The sequence below is a fragment of the Capra hircus genome, chromosome 3, assembly GCF_001704415.2.
Source record: "Capra hircus breed San Clemente chromosome 3, ASM170441v1, whole genome shotgun sequence".
NCBI lineage: Eukaryota > Metazoa > Chordata > Mammalia > Artiodactyla > Bovidae > Capra > Capra hircus.
The window spans coordinates 64248699-64274829 of NC_030810.1; the positions used below are offsets into that span (position 1 = coordinate 64248699).

General features: G+C 39.2%; 1 protein-coding gene and 2 pseudogenes across 2 annotated transcripts in view; 1 reads left to right on the plus strand and 2 right to left on the minus strand.

The window, feature by feature from the left end:
- The window catches only part of HS2ST1 (heparan sulfate 2-O-sulfotransferase 1), a 187662-nt gene extending 170208 nt beyond the window's left edge, over positions 1-17454 (plus strand). The window contains exons 4-7 of one of the 2 annotated variants that reach the window (XM_018045698.1): positions 4992-5130; positions 12437-12534; positions 14907-15064; positions 15996-17454. In XM_018045698.1, the coding sequence (XP_017901187.1) occupies positions 4992-5130; positions 12437-12534; positions 14907-15064; positions 15996-16225 (625 nt within the window). In that variant the 3' untranslated portion in view covers positions 16226-17454. The remainder of the gene's footprint in view (positions 1-4991; positions 5131-12436; positions 12535-14906; positions 15065-15995) is intronic. The other variant, XM_005678145.3, reaches the window with a different exon arrangement.
- On the minus strand, positions 18856-19627 carry LOC108635573 (annotated as a pseudogene).
- LOC108635572 lies at positions 19720-25693 on the minus strand (annotated as a pseudogene).

Here is a 26131-nt window from a genome sequence, read left to right on the forward strand (position 1 = left end):
ATGTTTAAAAGCAGAGACATTACTTTGCCGACTAAGGTCCGTCTAGTCAAGGCTATCGTTTTTCCTGTGGTCATGTATGGATGTGAGAGTTGGACTGTGAAGAAGGCTGAGCGCTGAAGAATTGATGCTTTTGAACTGTGGTGTTGGAGAAGACTCTTGAAAGTTCCTTGGACTGCAAGGAGATCCAACCAGTCCATTCTGAAGATCAGCCCTGGGATTTCTTTGGAAGGAATGATGCTAAAGCTGAAACTCCAATACTTTGGCCACCTCATGCGAAGAGTTGACTCATTGGAAAAGACTGTGATGCTGGGAGGGATTGGGGGCAGGAGGAGAAGGGGACGACAGAGCATGAGATGGCTGGATGTCATCACTGACTCGATGGACGTGAGTCTGAGTGAACTCCGGGAGATGGTGATGAACAGGGAGGCCTGGCGTGCTGCAGTTCATGGGGTCGCAAAGAGTCGGACACGACTAAGCGACTGAACTGAAACTGAACTGTATGCTAATACAGTCAGAATAAGGTTTCTTACCAACTTGCTGCTCAGATTATATTTTTTCCCTTTTGATCATCATTTAACATGACAGATTCTTACGAAATATGTTCTTCTCTTCCTAGAAAGATTACGTTCTCATGGGTCAATAATAGTTAAGTTTCCTGGAGTGAAGATGAGTTTTCCACTCTTCCGTCTGAGCTCTCCTGAGGAATTGCTCAGATGACTGGCCAGGGTTAAAGCTGAGTCTACAACTACAGAATGTGTTTTTCCACTGGTATAAAACTGCCTGGTTGGCCAGAGACGTAAACGTACAAACTTGTTTCCTAACTGGTTGAGCTGAATGGCCCAGTGCTGTTTTATCATGCCTGTTTTCGGTTATAATTCTTTGCTTCCATGTCTACATGCCCATACTCTGACTTATTAAAATAACTCTTATCCATTTTCAGAATAAGTTCACATAGATTATCTCATTAAGAATTATGTTTCACACAGATAAATGCCACCTAAAGCCATGTCCCAGAAAGTCATTTCCCAGACAGCAAGAAGAATTTTGTCAAATGCCATATCCCTGTTTCACTTCTACTTGGTGAGAATCACCATCTGTTCCACATTTCAGGGACTAGGAGAAAAGAGGAGGCATTGGTAGAAGATATTCTGGGAGGAGGTAATTCCCAAGGGGATAGCTAGCTCAGGTGGATCAGTGGCTAATAATAGAGATGATAAAGGAGGTGTCCAGGGAATCTCACAATCTAAGAATGGAGTCATTGCCCCACTGTCCTGCCCTTTCCTGTTATAAGACTCATGGCTCTCTCAATTAAGGTAGCAGGTATGTATCCCTAATGCCTCCCAACCCTCTTCTCACTGGTGAGTACACTGTTCCGCAGAAAGGCCTTTATAAGTAGCCAATTCACAACAGTTCATTCGCCTAATTCTAATATCCAACACCTGTCTGACATCATGCTAAACATTAATGATAGAGCTATGAAGCAGAGAGAAAGTCTTCTTCCCTTATGGAGCTTCTGCTCTGATACCTAATTTGATAATGCCATAATATTTGCAATAATACTGTTTCCTTTTCTAAAAATTGTGAGAAAATTTTTACTGTATCATTGTTGATTTTATAGGTTTATGAGTTGTTCATTGAAAAAATATACCCCAAGCTCTGATCAACCAGTTCACAAATTAATAGAATAATGTTTTACCAAAAAGTTCTCTGTTCAGTCCAGTTCAGTCACTCAGTTATGCCCAGCCCTTTGCAACCTCATGGGCTGCAGCATACCAGGCTTCCCCGTCCATCGCCAACTCCCAGAGCTTGCTGAAACTCATGTCCATCAAGTCAGTGATACCATCCAACTATCTCATCCTCTGTCATCCCCTTTTCCTCCCACCTTCAATCTTTCCCAGCATCAGGGTCTTTTCAAATGAGTCAGTTCTTCACATCCAGTGGCCAAAGTATTGGAGTTTCAGTTTCAGCATCAGTCCTTCCAGTGAATATTTGAGACTGATTTCCTTTAGGATTGACTGGTTTGATCTCCTTGCAGTCCAAGGGACTCTCAAGAGTCTTCTCCAACACCACAGTTCAAAAGCATCAATTCTTCCAGAAAAACTGTAACTTTGACTAGATGGACCTTTGTTGGCAATGTAATGTCTGCTTTTTAATATGCTGTCTAGGTTGGTCATAGCTTTTCTTCCAAGGAGCAAGCGTCTTTTAATTTTCATGGCTGCAGTTACCATCTGCAGTGATTTTGGAGCCCAAGAAAATAAAGTCTATCACTGTTTCCATTGTTTACCCATCTATTTGCATGAAGTGATGGGACCAGATACCATGATCTTAGTTTTTTGAATGTTGAGTTTTAAGCCAACTTTTCCACTCTGCTCTTTCACTTTCATCAAGAGGCTCTAAAGTTCTCTGTAGTTTTCGGTATTTCCATATGTACAAAGGATTTTAATGACTTAGACAAATGGCTATTTGAGAAAAAGGACTGGAATTCAACAGTTGACCCCTTTTTACACACAAAGCATTTCTTATAGAATCCAACCTGTTTGTAAATTAGCAATGTCCTGTTCAGTTAATAATTCGGAGGCTGAGAGAAGCAAGTTCTATCTCGGCATCTTACTTTTTTCTCTTCTCTAGTCTCTTTTCACTACTTATTTGCCAACAATTAGTATAAAATATTTATAGAATGTTTGTGTGTGTGTATAAGACATTGTAACAGGCAAAAGTAAGCGGGAAATGTGAAACTGGTTAGGTTAGGTATGTGCTTTTTCGGTGCCTTTAAAAAAAGATTTTAGTAAGAAGGGAAATTTAAGTTATAAGTCCATGGAGTCCCAAAGAGCTGGCCATGAGTGAGGGATTGGGCATGCACACACATTGTTGATTACAATTACCATGCTGTACATTAGATTCCATATCATGACACTTGTCTGCTGACTCAGGCTCCCTCCTGATGCTTATAGTGCCCTACAAGGCCCACGTGGTCTACACTTCCCCCACCATCACCCCCACTTCTCTCCACTGTTATGCTCTGTCATGACCCCCTTCCTGATGCTGCCTCAGCCATTTTGACCTTGTTGATTCTCAAAAATGCCCAGCACTTAGCTGCTTTAGGGCCTTCCTGCTTGGAAGTCTTATATATTCCTGAAGCACTTTCTCCCAGATATCGACAGGGCTCTCTTCTCATCACATAATCATAGTGCTGTGGTGGTTTAGTCTTGTCCGATTCTTGCAACCCCATGGACTGCAGCCTGCCATGCTTCTCTGTCCATAGGATTCTCCAGGCAAGAATACTGGAGTGGGTTGCCATTTCCTTCTCCAAAGGATCTTCCTGACCCAGGGATTGAAACAGGATTGAACCTGCATCTCCTGCATTGCAGGTAGATTCTTACTGACTTAGCTATGAGGGAAGCCAAATACAAAAAAAAAGGCAATAATAATGCTGCCTCCCTGGAAAACCCTAGTTTAAATTGTACTGTCCCCCTTCTCCCTGTTCTCTTTCACTGCATCATTTGTCTCCTTAGTATTTTTACCATTAAGATATTTACTTATTTATTAGTTTACATTCTGTCTCTCCCAAGTAGAATGTTAACTTTGGCAAGACGAGGAATTTTGTCTTTTTTTTCCCCATTATTGTTTTCTTAATATTAAAATAGTTCCTGGCAAGTATTAGATACACAAAAAAGTACTTTTTTGAATGAATTAATAAAAGGAATAGGGAAGTGCAAATAGCATTCTAGTTAAGGAAGACAATGAGCAAAGGCGTGTATTGAGAACTAGAAGTATGATATATTGGTAGGAGGGATTGGGGGCAGGAGGAGAAGGGGGCGACAGAGGATGAGATGGCTGGATGGCATCACTGACTCGATGGACGTGAGTATGAGTGAACTCCGGGAGTTGGTGATGGACAGGGAGGCCTGGTGGCTGTGATTCATGGGGTCGCAAAGAGTCGGACACGACTGAGCGACTGAACTGAATTGAGCTGAGAAGAGGTGGACCTAATTATAACTGATAGATGATTTCTTATTTGTGGAGAGTTGAAAATAAAGTTGGATCAATAAGGTGGGTCCCAAGACATAAGGCAAGCAGATGTTAACAACCAAGCAAAGGAGTTTGGGTTTGATGTCAACATAAACAGGGGTATCTCAGGTTCCTAAGAGAATGATCTAATCAGTGGTGTTTTAGGAAATATCAGTTGAAAATTGGCATGAAGGTAAATTGAAAGGGAGAGAGATTGGATGCAAGAAAACTAACTATTATTATTAGTTACAAAGCCACCAATTATCGCAGTACTCTAAGCAAGAGGCCTGCGAAGAGGGCAGTTGTGACAGGAAAGGAAGTGATCAAATCTGTGGAAAACCTACAAAAGAAAAGTCAGAAGAACTTGGTAATTGTGTTAAAAAATGAAGAATAAAGGAAAGTGGAGAGTTGCGGTAACACTGAAGTTCAAGGTTGAGATAAGTGAGGATATGAGAACAGGAACCAGCGAGACAATTCTAGGGTCTACAAGGAATGCTAAAGTAAACATCTTCTGTGTTCCATCAACTCTCTTCATTCCCTAAGGAATGAATAATGCTGAGGACTTAATGTCTTTCACTTCTATCTAGTTTTTAAAATTAGCACCACAGAGGGTAAGCTCAAATGGTCACTTGTATGGATTTCTGCTGTGTCCATAAATAACAGTTACGTAGTTTGGTGGGCCAGAAATGAGAACTCACTGCTATATAAAATTGAAATGTTTTATGTAATTCTTGCTAATAAAATTTAAGACTATTTGTCATTCAATTGTCTCCCCTCTCCTGTATCTTCATTTGTAATTTTAAAATTCTTACTACTTTATTGTAGTATAAATAGTCATGAAATATTTCTGAATCTCCACATATTCTATTTAAATTAATTCATATTTTTTCCATACAGAATTAATACCTCAAACTTATAATTTCAGGACATCCCAGACAGAATGAAAGTGTTGATTTCACCATTTAAATTTTATTCTGTTTCAGATTTGGAGTGAAGAAAAAGCCTATTTACATTAATGTCATAAGGGATCCTATTGAGAGGCTAGTTTCTTACTATTACTTTCTGAGATTTGGAGATGATTATAGACCAGGATTAAGAAGACGAAAACAAGGAGACAAAAAGGTAGTATTTTAGCTTCAGAATTTTTATAAAGATAATTGTTTATGAATTGCATGCAATGAACAGTGAATGCTTTTGAAATTTATTAGTAATTGTAAATATATTACTTGATTATTGTGGAACATTTCAAAAGAACCAAAAAAAGTATGAAGAAGCAAAAATAAAACTGTTTTGGAGTGTATATTTTGTCCTTTTAGAAAGTATTTTACCTTTGTTTCAGGGCTGAATATTTGTTTTATTATAGTCCTATTAACAGTTTTCTGTGAGCTTACTATAGCTGTTCATGAATATGACATATTTGATATATACTTTGATTCTCTAAATCTTGATGTTAGAAGTTGACACTGATTTGTGTTCATCTGTTTGGGGACCCTGTTTTGTTAAAACAGCTATTTTTTTTCAGGCAAGATGAAAACTATAGCTCAACAGAGTTCTTACTTAGCAGGTTCAGATTTGAGTTGTCTTCTATGGAAGTGAATCCTCCAGAGCAGCCCCAGACTTGCTTTCCTAAGAAACCAAACTCTGTCACTTTTTTGGTGGAACACCTTTGTTGGGACCACCCGGCTCACAGGGTCGCCCAACACATGGGAGATGCAGTCTGACAGAGCCTGCAACCACCCTCTCCTGCCTCATTTTCTTCCCTGAAGCGCCCAGTGCCTCAGCGTGAAATGTCACATTCCTCCAAATGTATTAATCCTTTTATACTTTTTCCACATGTTTTGTTCCATGTTTAGAATGTCTCTCCTTCACTCTGGAAAACTCTTTGTTCACCTTGAAGATCCAGCTCAAGTGTAACCTCTTTCATAAAGTCTTTTCTAACAGATAGCCACATCCTTTTCAAAGCTCCCAGAGAACTCCATCGGAGAAGGCAGTGGCACCCCACTCCAGTCCTCTTGCCTGGAAAATCCCATGGACAGAGGAGCCTGGTGGGCTGCAGTCCATGGGGTCGCTAAGAGTTGGACTTGACTGAGTGAATCACTTTGACTTTTCACTTTCATGCATTGGAGAAGGAAATGGCAACCCACTCCAGTGTTCTTGCCTGGAGGATCCCAGGGACGGCGGAGCCTGGTGGGCTGCCATCTATGGGGTCACACAGAGTCAAACACGACTGAAGCGACTTAGCAGCAGCAGCAGCAGAGCACTCTATTCATGTCACTATTTTTTAAATATTTATTTTGTGGTACTTGAATTATTCATTTGCATATATGTCTTCTCCAGAATGCTGTGAACTTCCAGAAGCAGAGACTATACTTCATTCACCTTTGTTGACACCACATCTACTATGGTGCTTAGGTCGTCTGTAAACACTTAGCAAGTGGCTCAGTGAGGGAATTCTGCACCTTTTAAACCTAGTGTTGCATAGCAGTGATGCTCGATACTTGATGTATTATAGTAATTAACATCCAACAATTAATGTTTTCCTAAGTTAGCAGTGCCCTCTGTTGCATAAGAAGGCAGTGGAATTTTTTTGTTTTATATTTGCCTTTTCTTTTTTTAGAATTTGCTATTTCTTTCCTTGGTCTCAAAGCTTTAGGCAGAAGGTGCTTATCCAAACAGTACCCTTTTTTTCCAGTGGACACTGAAAAAAAAAAAAAAAATCTCTTACTATTATTTAATCTTCTAGAAAATATATATACTAATGTTACTAGGGAAAGCCTGCACAATTTTGTAAACTCTAGTAATATAACTCTTTTGTGACCTAGTACTTCAAAATTTATCAGTAGTTATTCCTAAATTCACTTCAATGCCAACTGCTTCATTTCTTTTTTAAATTTTAGCCCCATCATTTATACTAGCTCTTACTCAGTAATTGTCAGTATCCATCTCCCTCCTTCAACTAAAGGAGTGTTAATGTTGGTAAGGAAAAGATTCACGGTCACATATGTTCCTACATCCACCATTTGTCATGTCAGCTCTGGATACCATGGTTTTGTGGTTGCTATCCTATTTCATTTGGGGAATTAGGTAATAATACTACTTAATATAGCCAACAATAGTAGCTCACATCTATTGAGTGCTTATTGTATATCAAGCTCTTTTTTAAGCCACATACCATGTATCATTTCAGGTGGTCCATACAATACTTTTATGGGGTAGTTGCTGTTGCTTCTCCATACCTTTTAAATATTAGAGCAGTAGGGCCTACAGATGCAGGTAGGCTTTTATCTAAGCAGACGTCAAGGGGGAGCTCACTCTCAACTTCCAATTTTCTGTAGAAAATGTGAAGCAAGATATTTGTAGAAAAGGGTTTGAATGTAAATGCCATCACTACCAAGCATCAAATTTTGTTTAATTATTGACCTTCAATTATAGGAATTAAGTATTTAAGCTAACAATCTAAATAATCTAGTTGTTTAAGTGAAGAAGGTGATTATAACTTTGTTTCTCTAGTATGCTGAACTGAGTTTTGTGGGAGAGGAAGAGATCTGGACTAGAGTGTTTTTATTTCATTTGTTTGTTTTTATTCTGTATTTTAAGACCTTGAAGTTTTATCAGAGTAAAACATTTATATATAGAAAATTTCATTTCTGAAATGTGGCCCAAATGTTTAGGAGAAGGCTGATAGATGTTAGCAAACCGATGGGAAGATTCTGGTGGCCAGCATTTGAGTGACTGTCTACGTCTGTGATGTGATGTGTGTAGAGAAGCCAAAGGGCTAGCGTCACTGTTGGAGTCGGTAGCGCAGTTCATCTTGATTAAGACCTCGGCGGATTCACTCACGTTTTACATAGTAAAGATGGTTTTGAGTTGTGTTACCTTGATTTCTCTCACTTGGTTTACTTTTTTCATCACATATCTATAAAGAAATAGCAGAGGATCTTCCCTTGCAATCCAGTGGTTAAGACTCTGCTTCCAATGCAGGGAATGTGGATTCAACACCTGGTTAGGGAACTGAGATCCCACACACGCTGTGGCTTAAAAAATAAATGAATGATAAAAGAAATAGGACTTCTGTTGTACACTAAGATCTGGCACACTCATGTATGTTCACCAATTTCTGATTGTTTATAGTTACTTTTTTCATATATCTTCCTTGTTATTGGCCTTCTTTGTGTTGTTTCTTTTAAGTTGGTAGGAGTGAAACACCTCTGCCAAATGATAAGAAGGAACTATAAAGGAGGCAAAACCCAAACTATTTTTCCACTTTTATATTGTCTGATAAAATGTGTGGTAGGTGAATTAGAGTAAATGCTAAGCTTTTAAAACAAAGAAATTCAAATGTTTAGATAGATTTTTTTCTGTCATACATAAAGCCTAAAGGTGAGGGGCCCAGGATCTTAGAGCAGCTTAGCTCTGCACTGTCATTCAAGGAGTGAGGTTCCTGCCATATTGTTACTCTACTGCCCTTCAGGGGCTTGCCCTTATGTGCTTGGTTAAATTGGGGGTCACCACAGCATCTGCCTTCTAGCTCGTGGGAAGGAGGAAAGTAGAGGCCCACCAGTTTCCTTTTAACTAAGTGACCCAGAACTTGCTCACATTACTTCTGCCCCCAGCTGACTGGCAAAACTGAGTCATATGGCCACACCTAACTGTAGGAGAAGCTAAACATTGTGACTGAAAGAAGGGAAGAGTGGATTTTGGTGGTAAATCTGTCTCCCAGAGTTGGCTAGCAGATTTTTGAATGAAGTGAAGTCGCTCAGTCGTGTCCAACTCTTTGCAACCCCATGGACTGTAGCCTACCAGGCTCCTCCGTCCATGGGATTTTCCAGGCAAGAATACTGGAGTGGGTTGCCATTTCCTTCTCCAGGAGATCTTCCTGATCCAGGGATTGAACCCCGGTCTCCTGCATTGTAGATAGACGCTTTACCAGCTGAGCCACAAGGGAAACTTTTTAGCAGATTTTAAGCTACTGGCCAAAAGTAAACTTGAAGATTATCAGCACATTTGCTTTGTCTGAAAAACAAATACTTTCAGCAGTTTAGAACACAGGAAGTAGGAGTTGGCTAACTTGAGAACTTGAATTAAAATATCAGTCCCACATGCTTACTCATTAATCAGTTTTGATTCTAACAGTGGATATTTAAATTCCCAAATTTGTCTATATAGTGTCTCTCTGGAAACTTTTAATACTGCAACCTCTTTTAATACCCTAATTTATTACATTTAAATAAAATCTTTCTAATGTCTTTGAATTTTACACACACAAAACGGTGGTACAGTTTGTGAGTTCACCCACAATCACCTTAGTAATTCATTTCTTTTTTTATATGAGACTATTCAGACAGAGGTATAATGAAGCAGAGCACTTCTTCTGAGTTTCAGAGGCACCATACTATGATTTGGGATTCATTTAAAATTGAATAGGCATGGAATCAGAAACCTTCTGATATATCACCACTTGGTTTATTGGAACCTGGAACATGGTAGAGATAGATACATAGGTTTTGTTTTTATGAGCTACAAGTTGGCATAAAGGATAATAAAACCACTTTTTAGAAAGTGACTTAGACCAGCAAATTTAAATAGACCATCTGGTAAATTTCAGAAATAATATAATGGCCATGGAAATGGGGTTGATTGAGTCTTAAGTATAAAACTGAGATGTTTTCATTTAAAAAAATACAGTGATGGGGTGTGTGTATGTGTGTGTATGGGGGAAGGGAAATCCTAAGATAATTTTGGAGAACTTTAAGGAACCGTAAGAATGCTTTATGAAAAAATGTTACCACCCGTCTTCATCTCAACCAGAATTGTGCCTTTAAACCTCATGCAAAATCTCCAAAGTGCAGTCTTCCCCAGCCATTTACAAATATTGATTGTGCAAACAACTAGTGTAACAATATATTGTATGCTATGGAGGACACAAATCCATACTGCATGATCCCTCCAGGAAGTTTTTCTGTAGTTTGGAAGAGTGAACATAGTATTTTTTTTTTTCAAAGTACATGAAACAAGTTCTTTAGATAAAGATGTCTATATAGATATACATACCTGATCCTAATAGTTGATCCTATTACAAGGCAGTATATAATTAATTTACATGAGTTTAAAAGAATGAGTGACCTGAGGCCAGAGTAGTTATTGGAAAGACAGTGTGTTGTATATTAGATTAGTAGAGGAAAGCACTTTCAGAGGAAGAAAATGTATTTAGCAAACATATATAGATCTGCAGGAACATATGACTTGCTTGAGAAATTGTAGAACAGGTTAATCTGGTAAAGAAGTTATACATAGAGATAAGACTAGCACATTGAAGTCAGAGTATGAAGCACTCTTTAAAGCCAAAATAAGGAGTTTGTGTCTTCTTTCTTTGAATATATTAGAAGCTGTTGACGTTTTCTGAGTAGAAGATGTAAAAGTGACTACTTAGACTATCTGGTGGTCTAAGAGCAGATTGAAGGAAGAGAGGAAACAGAACCTGATTAGAAAGTGATTGTAAGGATGGAGAAATGGCTTTGTGAGATCCTGAAGAAAGTATGATTGGGGGAAAAAAAAAGATGGAAAGACATTACCTCAAGGAAGTTAAGTGAAGTAGAGGAAAAATTAAGAAATGTTCTGAGATCTTGAGTCTGAATTACAAGGGGCAATGTTGTCGTATTGCCAGAAATACAAAATATGAGGTAATACTGGAAATTCAATGAAAAGGCACACTAGATATCAGAAAGTATGTAAGAAGTGATTCATCTAGGGGTACAGATTTGGAAAGCTTCTGCCTGGAAATCATAAAGTATTCCAAGGAAGTGTGAATAAGCTAAGGAAGGGTGTGGGTAAGAAAAGACATCTGAATTTCCATACTTGGTAAAGGACCAAAACATGCCTTAAAAGAAGATAATGATAGTACTTTCAGAAAGGTACAGAGAAGCAACAAAAAACCCCAAAGGGCAGTGTTCAAAGAAATAGACAAATGCTATGGAGGTCAAGGAGAATAAGAACCAATAAAGCATTGTATTTGACTGTTAGGGAGGACAGGTGGGGAGAGAGACAGACAGACATGGATACGTCCCATTTATTGAATGGTTATAATGAGCCAGCCAGTCTTTGTGGTAGATTGTTTTACATCCATCATTTTATTTCTTCTTCAAAATAAGACTATGTCCTTGGTTTTTAGATGAGGAGATGAACACAAAACTTAAGTTTTCTGGTTCAAAATTCAAGCCCAAGTGATAAAACTTTCCTATATCATGGTAAAGGCCATCTGTAAAAGAAATGGGCAAGTCAATTGCGGACTGTAGTTTGCTGTTGCCTCTTAAATGTTGCCAGAATAAAGATAATTATCCCACTATTTCTTTATTCATAGTCAGATCTAAGGATTTGGAGTCCTATTCTCAATAGAGTTTTGGTTGAAAGGGACCTTTGAATTTATCTAACTTTATATGAAATGTATTAGAAAGTGAGGTTTAGAGGCCGTAATGACTTACTCAAGATAAGGTCAAAGCTGGTTCTGGAAACTCAGAAGTCTGGACTCTGGATGCATTCTCTTTCTACTCTTTCATACTCTCCTCTCAGAAGTAACAGGTGGTATTTATAGACGACTACTGCAACAGCCTGAGCTCCTAAGTTTGGCATCGTAATATCATTTCAGATAGATAAAGCCTACTATAAAAATGCCTGTGACAGTAGTAAGTTCTCAAGAAAGTGAAGCTGATTTAATTTTAGACCCATAACCCATGAGTCTCTTTCCCTTTTCATTAGTTTGTATGTGTGCTCAGTCATGTCCAGCTCTTTGCAACCACCTGGACTGTAGACCACCAAACTCCTCTTGTCCAGGCAAGAATACTGGAGTAGGTTGCCATTTCTTACCCCAAGGGATCTTCCTGACCCAGAGATCAAACCCACATCTTTTGCGTTTGGGGAAGCCCTTTAATTAATTGAGTCAGATGCATTTGGAGAGGGGGCCATATCAGTCGTAAGTATCTGGGGTAACTTTTGCTTGTACAATGATGTTTTTGTTCGTTTTAATGAGGAAAGAGGGAAAGACTTAAGTGTAGTTCTACTTTATATTATTTTCAAATAATTATTTCCTGAAGAGTATCTTGAGGCTTATTTAATTTACTTTGGTAAGGGGATAGAAAATATAAATACACAGATTCAACATAAACCAGTACTTAATTTCAAGGACAAGTTGTTATCTGAGGATGTTCCATTCTTATGGTAAAAGAATTCTTAGAAACATTGGTGTGAAACAAAAATATGAGAAAAGCCATATTTAACTTTGCTCAGTGTCTCAAGTATGTTTTGTAACCTATCACTTTAAGTCACTATCTCATCCAGCTCTGCTGCCATTGATTTAATAACTTACCACATTAAGATAATTGATAGGTGAAGCTCGGGTTTATGGCTCACATGTTCTGCTCTGTATTTTTTCCAGACCTTTGATGAATGTGTAGCCGAGGGAGGCTCAGACTGTGCTCCAGAGAAGCTCTGGCTTCAAATCCCCTTCTTCTGTGGCCACAGCTCGGAATGCTGGTAGGGAGATAAAGTTAGCCTTAATCGATAATCTACTTATTTTTCTCCATAATCTGTATTTCACAAAGGTGCGTGCATTAATCAAGGGCTCAGTGTAAGGAAGTTCATGAAAGACCAGACCAAAAATAACATGTAATTAAGTAATAACCTAGTTTTTTAGTTACCTTAAAAAGATTCTTCATGTATAAGATGCTTGCCATGATTTCTCAGATGCTGGTTTTTAAAGATTTTGGTATTATGTATATTGCTATATTCTAGCAGTGTTCTTAATTAGAAGTCAGAAGTCCTTTCATAAACCTTGTTTTCTCCTAAGCTTGTTGTTTTAGCCACCCATTTTAGATCAAGAAGAGGCTTAGTGGGTAAATTATTTACCTGGTTTTACTGTTAAACTGATTTGACTTTGTGAGAAGCCAAGGTAAAAGAAAAATGTTTTATCTTTAGTAGAGTTTATTTCTTCAGGATGTGCTGAGTTTTCAGTTTATAAAAATAATAGTATGTATTTATTTGTTCTAGTCCATCATTTTAATAGGAAAAGTAGAAAAACAAGAAACACATGCAGTTAGTGTCTTCCTTAAAACCATGAGAGACGCAAGGAATGCCTTCTGTTCTTTCCATCATTGTTTGAAATGTAGCGTTCGGTCACTGTGAACCTTAAGGTCTTACTCAATATCAACACATAATAGAGTTGACCCTTTGAACAACACAAGTTTGAACTTTGAGGGCCCACTTAAGCACAGATTTTTTTTTTTCTTAATATGTGTTACAGTAGTGCATGATCTGTAGTCCTGCACTACTGAATCCTTACATATAAAGCTGGGGATATGGAGGGCTGACTGTAAGTTATACACAGACTTTCAACTGGGGAGTGGGGGATCGGGTCTGATTGGCACCCATAAACCCTCTTGTTCAAAGGTCAACCATAATAATATAAGAAGACTTGGATGCTTTGAAAGAATGTCTTCTCAATTTTTAATCATTTCCTTACAACAGGAATCAGTAAATTACAACCTGGACACCAAATTTGGCCCAATACCTGTTTTTATAAATAGTTTTTTTGAAAGACAACCGTATCTATTTGTTTATTGTCTGTGGCTGTTTTCACACTGCAGAAGCAGAATTAGGTAATTGTGACCAAGACCATATGGCCTGTGCAGCCATCTTGGGCTTTACTCTCTGGCTCGTCATAGGAAAAGCTTGCCACCCCCACCTTAGAACAATAATATATTTTTCTGTTGGGTGTTACTGAGATTTTAATTGAACTTCTTTAGGGACCTTAGAAATCAGCTTGTTTACTTCACCAACCAGCCACAGTCCCTTAGCCATGCAGTGTGGAATCTTAGTTCCACAACCAGGGATTAAACCTTTGCCCTGAGCAGAGAAAGAACAGAGTCCTAGCTGGACCTCAGGGGAATTCACAAGTGTTAGTATATTTTTGTTGGTTTTTTTTCCTGGCTGTATCCTGTGGCTTGGAGAATCTTAGTTGCCCAACCAGGGGTCACATCTGTGCCCCCTGCAGTGGAAATGTGGAGTCTTATCCACTGGATCACCAGAGAAGTCCCCACCCCAGCTTTTTAATGGCTGAGAAAACAAGTTTAGAAGGGTGAAAGACACTTGCTCAATATCATACTACTTAAAGGCAGAGCTTGGAATCAGGATTAGGAAATGTCAATGCTGAAAAGAATCCAAAGGCATAGTTTATTTAGGGCCAAATTGCTATTAACAGTCAGCAGCTGACAATGTAAAAATTAAAAGATCCGTAGCAGAGCCATTTCTTAAGAAAACATAAATTCGTAAATTAAATGAAGATAACCACTACACAAAATTGCTTAGACCTTCCTAGAGAGCTCTTAAAATGAGTGAAGTTTAGAGTACAGTTGACCCTTGAGCAAGGCAGGGGTTAATTCCAGTATAACTTACAGTTGGCCTTTTGTATTCATGATTCCTTGGATCTGCAAATTCAACCAACCATGGTTCATGTGGTATTACAATATCTACTATTGAAAGATATTTGCATATAAGTGAACCTGTGCAGGTCAAACCCGTGTTGTTCAAGTGTCAACTGTAAACAAAGATTAGATGCACTCATACCTAAATCAGATAGGAGGACACATAAATATACATATTTTTTAACTGTTCATATTGTGTCGCCTAGTAAAATTTGAATTAGCCCTGCATGGTTCAGCAGAAATTGGAGACAGAGGCAAAGGAAATTAAGAACAGGTGTACCTCCCGAAGGACATTAATAAAAGGGCATTAAGGCTTTGAATGAACACATGTTTATCTGTTTTTGCCATAATATACAGTGTCAAAGTCATCAAAAATACTTAGCAGATTTTACAACCAGGTTTTTTATTCTTTTTCTTTGGTTTTAGGAATGTGGGAAGCAGGTGGGCTATGGATCAAGCCAAGTATAACCTGATTAATGAATACTTTCTGGTGGGAGTTACTGAAGAGCTTGAAGATTTTATCATGTTACTGGAGGCAGCTCTACCCCGGTTCTTCAGGGGTGCTGCAGAACTCTATCGTACAGGTATATAAAGGATGGGTTTGGTTTTTGTTTTTTTTAAGCTGACTTTAACTTTGCCACTTGCAAAATATGTATTATTTGAAATCTGTTGAGTAAAACTCCAGAAAGGCAGGTATATTGTCCATTTCTCCTCACCATTTTCAATACAGAACAATACATGGCACACAGATGGTGTTCACTAAATATCTTTTGAATGAATAAATGTGCATGAGATGATAATTAAAAGGCATTGTGGGTGGTATAGTGGAAAGATACAGACTATAGTGCCAGCCTTAGAAATTGTGTGATACTCAGTAATGATGGCCGTGCATTCCACCCTTTAGACGTGTCTGGTGCCATTTAGGTAGGGGCAGGATCGGAAGACTGAATCATGTTGGTAATGAACCTGTGCTCTTGTCTGTTATAATGCTCCTAAAAGTATCTTTCAGTAGCCTTGACGGTATTAAAAATCTGAAGGTGACTGTGCTGGTCCAGTCTAATCCTGATTTTTTTTCCCATATTCTTTGGTAATATACAGAGGGACTCTTTTTTTTTCTAGAGTATGCATATGCCCTAGCTTTTAATACGTAGATATACAGAATAGAGGTTATGAGAAATCAGTCCAAAGTTTGAAAATAGATATTTTATGTCTTTAAAAACAAACTAGTCAGAACACCAAGCATTTGAGAGTATAAAATGTACAGTGACCATCTATACTTTACCAAGTGGCAATTCTTACTTTTATTATTTGACATTCATTAAATCTCTAACGAGGATAAAGATTTGTCTTATGAAGGAACAAATCACTGATTAGGACACTGTTTTTGCCTGAATGATTTTAAGAGGAAGCAGTTATGTTACCTGCCTTCCATATGTCATCTCTTAAAATAAACAGGCATTAATTTTTATGTGTGTTCTCAGAATTTATTTATCTTTTCTCTTTTGCCTTTGTAAGTAGGAAAGAAATCTCATCTTAGGAAAACCACAGAGAAGAAACTCCCTACTAAGCAAACCATTGCAAAACTACAGCAGTCTGACATTTGGAAAATGGAGAACGAGTTCTATGAGTTTGCACTAGAGCAGTTCCAGTTCATCAGAGCCCATGCTGTCCGAGAAAAAGATGGAGACCTCTACATCCTTGCACAGAACTTTTTCTATGAAAAGATTTACCCTAAATCGAACTGAGTATAAGGCGTGACAGTTAGATTCTTGAACTACAACTCCAACCTTGTCTTTACCTTAGTTCTCAGCTCCACAACTTGGATTATTGATGGGTATATAAGACACTTCGTGTTAGGATACAGACAGTGACGTCAAGGAAGTAGATTCTGGCTGATACATCAGTGGTCCAGGAAGTTTAAGTTTCAGCCTATTTTTTTCTGGTTAAATTTTGGTGGGAGTTATAACCTCCTGCCTGGACAAAACCTACACATCACCTAAAACAAATACCTAGCAGGTTTAATTGAAGGCTAGATGCAGCTACAGAAAAGTTCTGATACTCTGTTTTTGATAAAGCATCTTTTTCAACTAACCATCAATGAAGATGAACCCATCTGCTTCTTCGCCTGGAGGTTTGGGCTGTACTCCTCTACTGGCTAGTGTTATTAACTGTTTGGCAGTGTGTGCTTTGGTTTCAAATGTTTGATCACGGTTGCTAAAAAATGTTTTTGCTGTAGTTGGAATTGCCCATATTTATGTGGGTCATTTTAATTTTCTTTTAAAAGATGATTATTGGTGTTAAAAACTAATTTAAATCATTATTAATACTGTAAAAAGAAAGCAGTATTTCTTATTCCTGTCTCCCCAGTATCTAAGATTGGGGAAACACTTCAGAGAATGTTGACATTGCCTAAAGTTCTTTTTTTTTTTTTTCCACAAAAATATTTTCCTTTAAGAAAGATTTTTTCATCATGTTTAATGGGAAAAAAATAATATGTAATATAAACAGTCCGGTAGGGAAATTTTGACTGTTTATCTTTTAGAGCATATATTTTTTCCTCAAAATCTGTACATATTGTGATGTTTTCAAAAGTAGGTCCTGATACAGATTGTCTCATCTGTGGGTCCTAGAGGAGACACTCTATGGGATCCAGGTTCAAATTCAGCAGCAGCTTCTTCTGGTTCTTCAGTTATATTCTGATCTCTGCCTGCCTTTCATTAGTTCTGTCTAGTTTAATTGCCAATGACTTTCTAACCTTTAGTTCTCCCAGGTAGAGTTGCTTATGTTTTCCCAGTTCTGCTTTTAATTAGAAACTTCTTAAAAGGTTTCCATCTTGGAGAGTTCAGATTCCAAGTCTTTAATTCTGAGTTCCATCTGACTTCTTCGGTTCAGTCACTCAGTCGTGTCCACCTCTTTGCGACCCCAGGGACTGCAGCACGCCAGGCCTCCCTGTCCATCACCAACTCCCGGAGACTGCTCAGACTCATGACCATCGAGTCAGTGATGCTATCCAACCATCTCATCCTCTGTCGTCCCCTTCTCCTCCCACCTTCAATCTTTTCCACCATCAGGGTCTTTTCCAATGAATCAGCTCTTCACATCAGGTGGTCAGAGTATTGGAACTTCAGCATCAGTCCTTCCAGTTAATATTCAGGACTGATTTCCTTTAGGATTGACTAATTCCTTTAGGATTCCTTTAGGATTGTTGAATTCCTTTAGTATTTCCTTTAGGATCTGACTTCTTATTCAAGCATTATTCTAATTTCATGATTGCTCTAAGTTTTCTTGAGATGCTGCTTGTATCTACAAAAATAGGTTGACTTCTTTTAGATTGCTGCTAAGTCACTTCAGTCGTGTCTGACTCTGTGCAACCCCACAGACAGCAGCCCACCAGGCTTCCCCGTCCCTGGGATTCTCTAGGCAAGAACACCGGAGTGGGTTGCCATTTCCTTCTCCAATGCATCAAAGTGAAAGTGAAGTCGCTCAGTCATGCCTGACTCTTAGCGACCCCATGGACTGCAGCCTACCAGGCTCCTTCGTCCATGGATTTTCCAGGCAAGAGTACTGGCCTATCTTGCTCTTTCTTCAGTCTACTGTTTATACTGCTCTGCTTGACTGTGTTCTGTCATATTCATTTCTATATGACTTTGGAGGTTCACTACTTCTTGCTCCGACTTTTTATTCTTTTCTAGTTTTTCACATTTCTTTTGCATTACTTTCATAGATAATAACTCCTGTCGAAGAACTTGACTCTTTGCATCAGGTGCAGACGTTTTGAAGATGCAGTTTCTAGCTCTGCTGTAAGATCATCAGTCGAACTTGTACTTAACAGGTTTTTCTGAAGCTGTTCAATTTTGCCTGCTTGCTTTTTGACCCGTGGTTTTAAACTTGCGTTTTCAATTTCAAGCTTTTGGATGTGATCCTGTGTTTTCTCAGCACATCTCAGGGCCTCTGTATGTTGATCCTGTGCTTTTTGCATCTGACTTGTGAGTTGACATAATGTCTTCTTTAAATCCTGTGGCTCATCTTCTAAGTTAGCACAATAACGTGAGTCACCTCCAGTGAATCCTCTGACATAGACTCGAGTTCATTTCCTTATTAGCCATTTCTGTCTCCTTTTGTTTGGCAAGATCGGGATTCCATCCTGTAAGATCCTTGCATTCCGTTCTCGAGAAGGCTGCTTCTGATGTCATTTCGCAACTTTACAGCCTGATTCAGATTATTTCTCACAGCCTTAGTTTTATTTCTGATTAAGCTTCCCTGGAGGCTCAGAGGTTAAAGCGTCTGCCTGGAATGCGGGAGACCCAGATTTGATCCCTGGGTTGGGAAGATCCCCTGGAGAAGGAAATGGCAACCCATTCCAGTACTCTTGCCTGGAGAATCCCATGGAGGGAGGAGCCTGGTAGGCTTCAGTCCATGGGGTGGCAAAGAGTCGGACACGACTGAGCAACTTCACTTAGTTTTATTTCTAGTGCTCTGAGAGTGAATTCAAGTTGTTTTATTTCAACTTCTTACCATATCTTACGAATCTTCTTTTCTTCTTAACTGCTCCCTAATTTTTTCATAGGACATACCAGACTTCTCTTCTCTTCTTGCTCTAAGGTGAACTCAAGCTGAGGAGCTGTCGTTCCCACTCCACTTTCTGTTGCTCTGTGATTTCACTTTTTTTGTTTCTTGACAGCTCTTTCTATAGCCCTCTAACCTTACTTTCCATTTTAATTTTTCCTTTAAGTAGTTCACAGTGGCTTTTTTAAAGTTCTATTAATCTTTCATAGAAAGAATTGCACCCCGAATTTTCAGCAAGCTAACAGAATCTTTACACCCCATGCCAAATTGTTCACGTAGCAACACGGAATTCAACTCGCCCTCCTTGGAAGCGGTTTCAGATGACTGAATTAAGTCATCAAGGTCATCCACAGAATTCGTTTGTTCTTTGACCTTGTTCTGTTCACTAGATATTTTCTTTGCAGGCTTGCCATTATCCTGATCCACTTTACTTAAAATACTGTCATCATTCACATGCAGCAGACCACTAGTCAGTGAAACGGTCATTTCAAACATTGGCGTGAAGTGATGTCGCTCAGTCGTGTCCAACTCTTTGCAACCCCATGGACTATAGCCTACCCGGCTTCTCCGTCCATAGGATTTCCCAGGCAAAGATACTGGAGTGGGTTGCCATTTCCTTCTCCAAGAGATCTTCCTGACCCAGGGATCGAACCTGGGTCTCCCGCATTGTAGGCAGATGCTTTCTCCTCTGAGCTACATGCCCTCTAATGACACATTATTTTGGTGTCCATTTTTCATTGTCCTTTTTCTTTACTTCCTTCATATGCATGCTAGGATCGCTGCTATCAGAATCTTCATTCTCTGTAGCAGGAAACAGCTGGTTGCTATTTTTTTCTACTCTTTCTCTCCTCTTCAGCAGCATCACATACGTTGTCAGATACTTGCATTTCACTACTTTTGTTCTGCTGCTTTTCTTCTCCAACCTTGGTTTTAAAATCTTAAGACTTTATCATCTGATGTAGGCCATAAATCAACACCAGATTGGTTTGTTGGAAAACCTGCTTAAAGAGTCTTCCTCAGAAATCTCATCCACTGAGTTGCTATTTTCAGAAGGTATCTCTTTTCTTTATAGTCAGTAATCAGTTGGTGAATAATAACACCACTAATAACAGCACATTCTTCAGCAGTCCATCCAAAGACATCTTGAGAAAAGATGTTAACACTGTGCTGAAGAAGACTGACTGCATTTGACTCATAACTGACAGCAAACATGAGGGCTGTTCTTTTCTTCTTATCAAACACATGTATATTTGCTTCTTTCTTTACTAAAAACTCCACCATTTGCTGTTTCCTTTCACTTACAGTAAGTAACAGTGGTGTGAGGTCATCCTTGTTCCTGGCTTCTGTTGTTGGTGTCCTATGAAAGCAGCTCTGCTGCAAGTGACATATTCTGGCAAAACGCAGCATAGTGGAGAGCGGTGCTGCTGCTGACGTTGGTGACATTTGGGTCGGCGCCATGTTCCAGCAAAATAGTTGCAGACTCCTCCGCTTGGCATTCTACAGCCTTCATCAGCACTGTCCTCTTTTCATTGTCACAGAGTGAGTTAGGAAGGTATTTTCTCTCCAGGAGGAGAGTTACCCTCGCTGAGTGACCATTGGCACAGGCCAGGTGGAGGGCAGTCCTGTTCATCTTGTCCCCATCATTCATGTCATTATATCCGAGCTGTACTTTGGCTACATTGCCTATGCTTTCAGCTTTGAGGATTTTTCCGAGGTCCTTCTCTTAGATGTGGTGCCTGGGCCTGGTGTCTTCTTGGACCTCCCAGTCATTGGAGAAGGTTTCCAGCTGCTGCCCTTGCAAACAATTTGAAGGCTGGAAAACATCTTTCTGTTCTCTTGCATGTCTACAAAGATAGCATCTTGGAAATTGACTCCATGAGGCTAGAGGTTATATTCCTCATCCATCCTGAGGAAGAAGAAATAGGAGTAATCCTGGACCACGGTGTGGGAGTGACAGGAGAGGTAGCCCTGGCCAGTGAGCTGGAGCCTGGAGCCTGCGGGCACCTGGAGCATGCTGCCCCAAACCTGGTTGCACAGCATCTTGATCTGTGCCCACTAGAAAAGCCCCGCACACTGCTAGGGCAGGTAGGTAGCTATACAGGCCATGCCGCTCCTGGTACAGCGCCAGCACCTAGGCGTACACAGTGATCTCGGCCAGCTTGGTGCAGTAGCCGTTGCTCAGGGGTCTCCCCTCAGAGGGCAGCTGGTAGCTGCTGGAGGCCCCAGGCCAGCCAGCCAGGCAGAGCCAGGCAAGCAGCAGCGGGTGCAGCATGCTGGCGGCTGCAGTGGCGGGGGGTGGGTGATGGGACTGGCAGGGTGAGTGTTGCGCCCGGGGCACGCTAGCTGGGGCCCCAGAAGCACAGTCCTGGGCACTCTGCTCCGTGCTGCTCTCTCCTCCACCACCGGGATCCACCCTGCCTAAAGTTTTAGTTAAGGCTTCCACATACTAATATCAAAAAAGTAAATTTAGTGTTTGTTTGTTTCTCCATGGGTTATTTGTAAAGCTGTAAACTGAGATATTGGTGACTCCATATTATATCTCCATTAGTGAGCTGTGGTATGGGTAGGATTTTCCTACTTCTGTACTTTTCCTTGTAGACTATTTTTACTAAGGTGCTTTATAATGTGTTTTAAAGCATTGCATTTACAAAAAAAAAAAAGGAAAATGCTGTAAATATTGCATATTTTATGTATTTGGACCAAAAGGTTATAAGTAATTAGACAAGTGATTTTGCACCAATTTTATTACGTCAAGTAAAACCATCAGATCTACTGTTCTTGTATTTCTCATTTAACTTTACTGTTAAGACATCACTGAAATGAACTTCAGTAGCCTTTCAATTTTGATACGAAGTACATTATTGATAATTGGGGGCAGTAGTTATAGTGGAAAGAGTACTGGACGAGGAGTCGGAAATGTTGATTTCTTGACTTGCTCTGCCACTTGTCAGCTGTGTGACCTTGAGCAAGTCACTTAACCTCTCTCTGCCTCAGTTTCCTCATCTTGAAATGAGGATATAATACCTGCTGTACCTACCTCACAGGGGTGTTGTGAGGATTAAATGAGATGGCATGTGAAAGCACTTTGAAAATTGTAATGTGCGATATAAATGTAAGGTATTATGGAAACATCTTTAACATATAGTTTCATATCATTGGTTTTTTAACAAAGAAAAGAGAAAAGTTCACTTATAAGCTGGTTGAAGAAAAGCTCATCTTGATATGAGTTTGTGTTTAATAAATATCTTCTCAGTGTTTTATCTTCCCTGTTTCAACAACTATTGAAAATTGAAACACCTGTGAACTCTTACAGATTCATGAGCAGCTGCTTGAGTTCAGGAGGTTGTTCCCTGTTTGCAAAAAGATTTCATTAGCTGACTCAGGGCAGAGGAAAATTTGCTCTTCAAATGTGGAAGACTTCTCTGTTTTTATTTTACATTACCATTCAGAAATGGTAGCTATTTTATACCTCTGGTTTTTAAGGTATATTTTGCAGAATTTGATTTCCCTGTGCATTCTTTACTTTCTTCCACTTCTTGGAGTAGCAAAGGTAAAGAATTTTGGAAACATTTTTTAAAAGGTTAATATGTTGAGTTTAAATAAATATCCCCTAACAAGGCCTCACCAGACTGTGTTAAGCATTTCAGGCAGCTTGCTTTAAAGGTTGTTGATTGTATGGGAGGAGGAGAGAGTGCAAGTTATCAAAAGACATTTTGGACAAATTTAAAGAAAAGCTAAAAGAAGTTGACAGGAAAAGTCATTGTAACACCCTTCCCTCCCCACCCCCCGGCCCCTCCCCCGATACTGGAACAATATTAGGAGTATATCAACAGGCATACTTTTCTTTTTTGATTTTTTTGTGAATTTAATATCTTTTGCAGGCATTTGTTGAAAATATATACAAATGATTTCCTTGCCCAAAAGTAAAACACCGCCTTGGGATGGGGCATCTGACATTTATCTGCTAAGGAACCCTAGGATACAGGTTATTCTCTGAGTCCAGCTAAACCTTAAGGTGCATCAGCTCTTTTGGGTAACTATAGAGTTACCTAGATAGATCTAGGGTCAAAAGATTCAGAGAGTACATACAATTTCAGACTTTGCAAGCCATCGGTCTCCATCACAACTACCCAACTCTGCCATTTTAGTATAAAAGCAGACAACACATAAGTGATGAGTTATGGCTGTGTCCCAATAAAACTCTATTGCTGAAACAGGTGACAGGCCAAATATGGACCATGGGTTGCACTTTGCCAACCCCTGAGGCAGGTTATTATTTATAGAGAAATCACTTTTGAATCTGTACCCTACTGGCCTAAAAGAGTTTATATACTTCCAAAACAGCTCCTAACTTATATCCAAAGAATAGCTTTCTGATCCAGGCAGTCTCTCCCACAGATTCATAAACTTTCATAACTTGGATTGCTTCCAGGTGAGCAGGTTTTCTTTCCTAGTTTAGCTGTTCAGAATAGGGGCATTTATGCTATCATCTTTCAGGGTGGGTGAGAAGTATCCTTCCTGGAGACTGAGAAAGGGTTAGATTTAATCCCATGTGGTCTAATATAGTCCTAGGAGCCTGACAAGTGCAGAGTCCTTATAATACCTAACTTTATAATCAAATAAACAGAACCACTGAGATGGTAATGTATTTTTTTAAAATGGCAAGTGTGATTTTTCTTTTTCAGCCTCTGCGCTTTTTTCAGTATTTTGAAAATAGGGGAAGATTTTTTTTTATACAATACAATAGCAAATTAACCACTTTGAATTTTAAAAGATAATGTTATGTGTGTATGTGTGTGTATATATATATCTATATATGTTTATTTCCTAAAAGAGGGAAAAGTACCTTTTCGTTCAACTTGTATCAACTCCTGTTTTCTAATTGCTGTGAAATGGCAACTATTGATAAATTATTGTGACTTTTAAAATTTAATGGAAAGGACATATTTTGGTTTTACCCAGCTTTAATCTGTAAAGTATCACTTAAATATATCTGACAACAACGCATTAAGTATTGCATGGGGATTACTTTTCTATCATCCATACGCATTTGTGCAACTTTGAACATACTGGGTGCTTCTGAATTCCTGATGATTGGATTTAAATGACTGAAAATCAGAGAAAAACTTACTGACTTTTAAACTTTGCATTTTATTTTCTATTTTTAAAATTCAGTTAATGCCTATAATTTGAAGTCCACTGTTGCTCTTTCTCAATATATGTCCTATCGGAGATTCCTAAAATTGTGAGTCCCATCCGTGATTTACAAACAGTATTTTGATATTGCAGGTGATTTGCTCATTGTATTTGAATAGTTAGAAAGAAAATAGTTTGTAGACAATGATTCTCTTTTTCTAATAAAATGAAATAAAAATTCTAAAAGCACTAGAGAATTGAACTAAAGGCTGGTTCCCAAATGCATAGCTGGTATTTTAATTTCTATTCAGATTCTACATAGAGAACATCTGTGTAAACCATCTCTCTGGTTTTTCCCATTGATCATTCTCAAACACACCTATGGCCCTAAAATCCTTTATTATGCGAGGCACCCGGTATTGTAACCTTTTATGAAGTTTGTTTTTTAAGAGGTCCAGGTGCTTCTACTTCCTAAGTTGAAAATGTGCCTCTTCATAACTTAGTGCTGTTTGCTTTGAGAGGAAGTAAGGCAATTGCTGTTAAATTTTTGCATCCATTCACCCTATGCAAAGCTGCTGGATGATATCAGCTAAACTGCTGCTCAGGCAGCCTTTGGAGGGGGAAAGCACCCCATTTGAGACGTACTGCCAATTCAACTCCTCTTGAGTGGAGCTTGCTTTCTGATTTACTGGAGAGGGAATTGTAAAGATAGAAATGGGCAATCAGTTCATCAGCTTTATCCTGTAATTTAAGTTCATGCAGCTTTGTGACCTTTGCAGTACTGTTTATAAAAAGGACCCTGATGGTGATGATCTCTTTTAAAACCCATTCCTGGTAAGCCTATGGTTTAGACACACTGGTGCTGTCTATCTGATTTTCAGACAGCTTCTAAAGCTTTCTACTGAGACTCAGGTGTGTGAGCATCTCTAAAGCAGTGTCGAATGTAATTTTGGCAAACATGGATTGTATATTTTGACTTTCAGTTTATAATACACAAGACAGCTGAAGAAGAGTGCCTTTTCCCCCTCACAATCCACGTTGGAAGATGCTTGCTCCTTCCTCTGTCTCTGCTTTCTCTTTTTCTCCCCCTCTGCTGTTCACTTGATTCATTTACACAATACTGTTTCCAAGTTGAAACCATTTTGTCACATCTGTTGGAGAGAGAATGACTCCTTTTCCTTAACATTCGGCCAGCTCTCTGTTGTTCAAGTGTTTCCGTTGATTACCTGATGAAAAAGCTATAAAATAAACACTCAGTGGGAAGGGGAAAAATGGTTTGGTGTCCTGTTTTAATATTTTCTTCCATGGCCTTGATGCTGAAAGAGATTTTTTCAAGTGGAGTGCGTGTGCAGTGTCATGAACTTAACCTTCAGATACCACTGCCAGCAGAGAGGTACGTGTCCTCCCTGGTCTGTCATGATTTGGGGGTTTATTTGTGACTTGCAAGCTGACAGGCCTTTGCTGCTTTTTGTCTTGTACTTCGTTCAGTTCAGTTCAGTTCAGTCGCTCAGTCATGTCCGACTCTTTGCGACCCCATGAATCGTGGCACGCCAGGCCTCCCTGTCCATCACCAACTCCCGGAGTTCACTCAGACTCACGTCCATCGAGTCAGTGATGCCATCCAGCCATCTCATCCTCTGTCATCCCCTTCTCCTCCTGCCCCCAATCCCTCCCAGCATCAGAGTCTTTTCCAATGAGTCAACTCTTCGCATGAGGTGGCCAAAGTACTGGAGTTTCAGCTGTAGTATCATTCCTTCCAAAGAAATCCCATTTCAATACTTCATTACTGGTACTGAAATTTCAGACAGAAAATTTACAAGGTATACTTAGGATATATTCATAACTAGAAGGAAAAAGGGCTGTCAGAATAAAATCAGAATTTGAAAGAAAAAGTTAATCTGGTTAACATTTTCTGCACAGTTTAGACGTGTCTGTAATGTTTCTTTGAG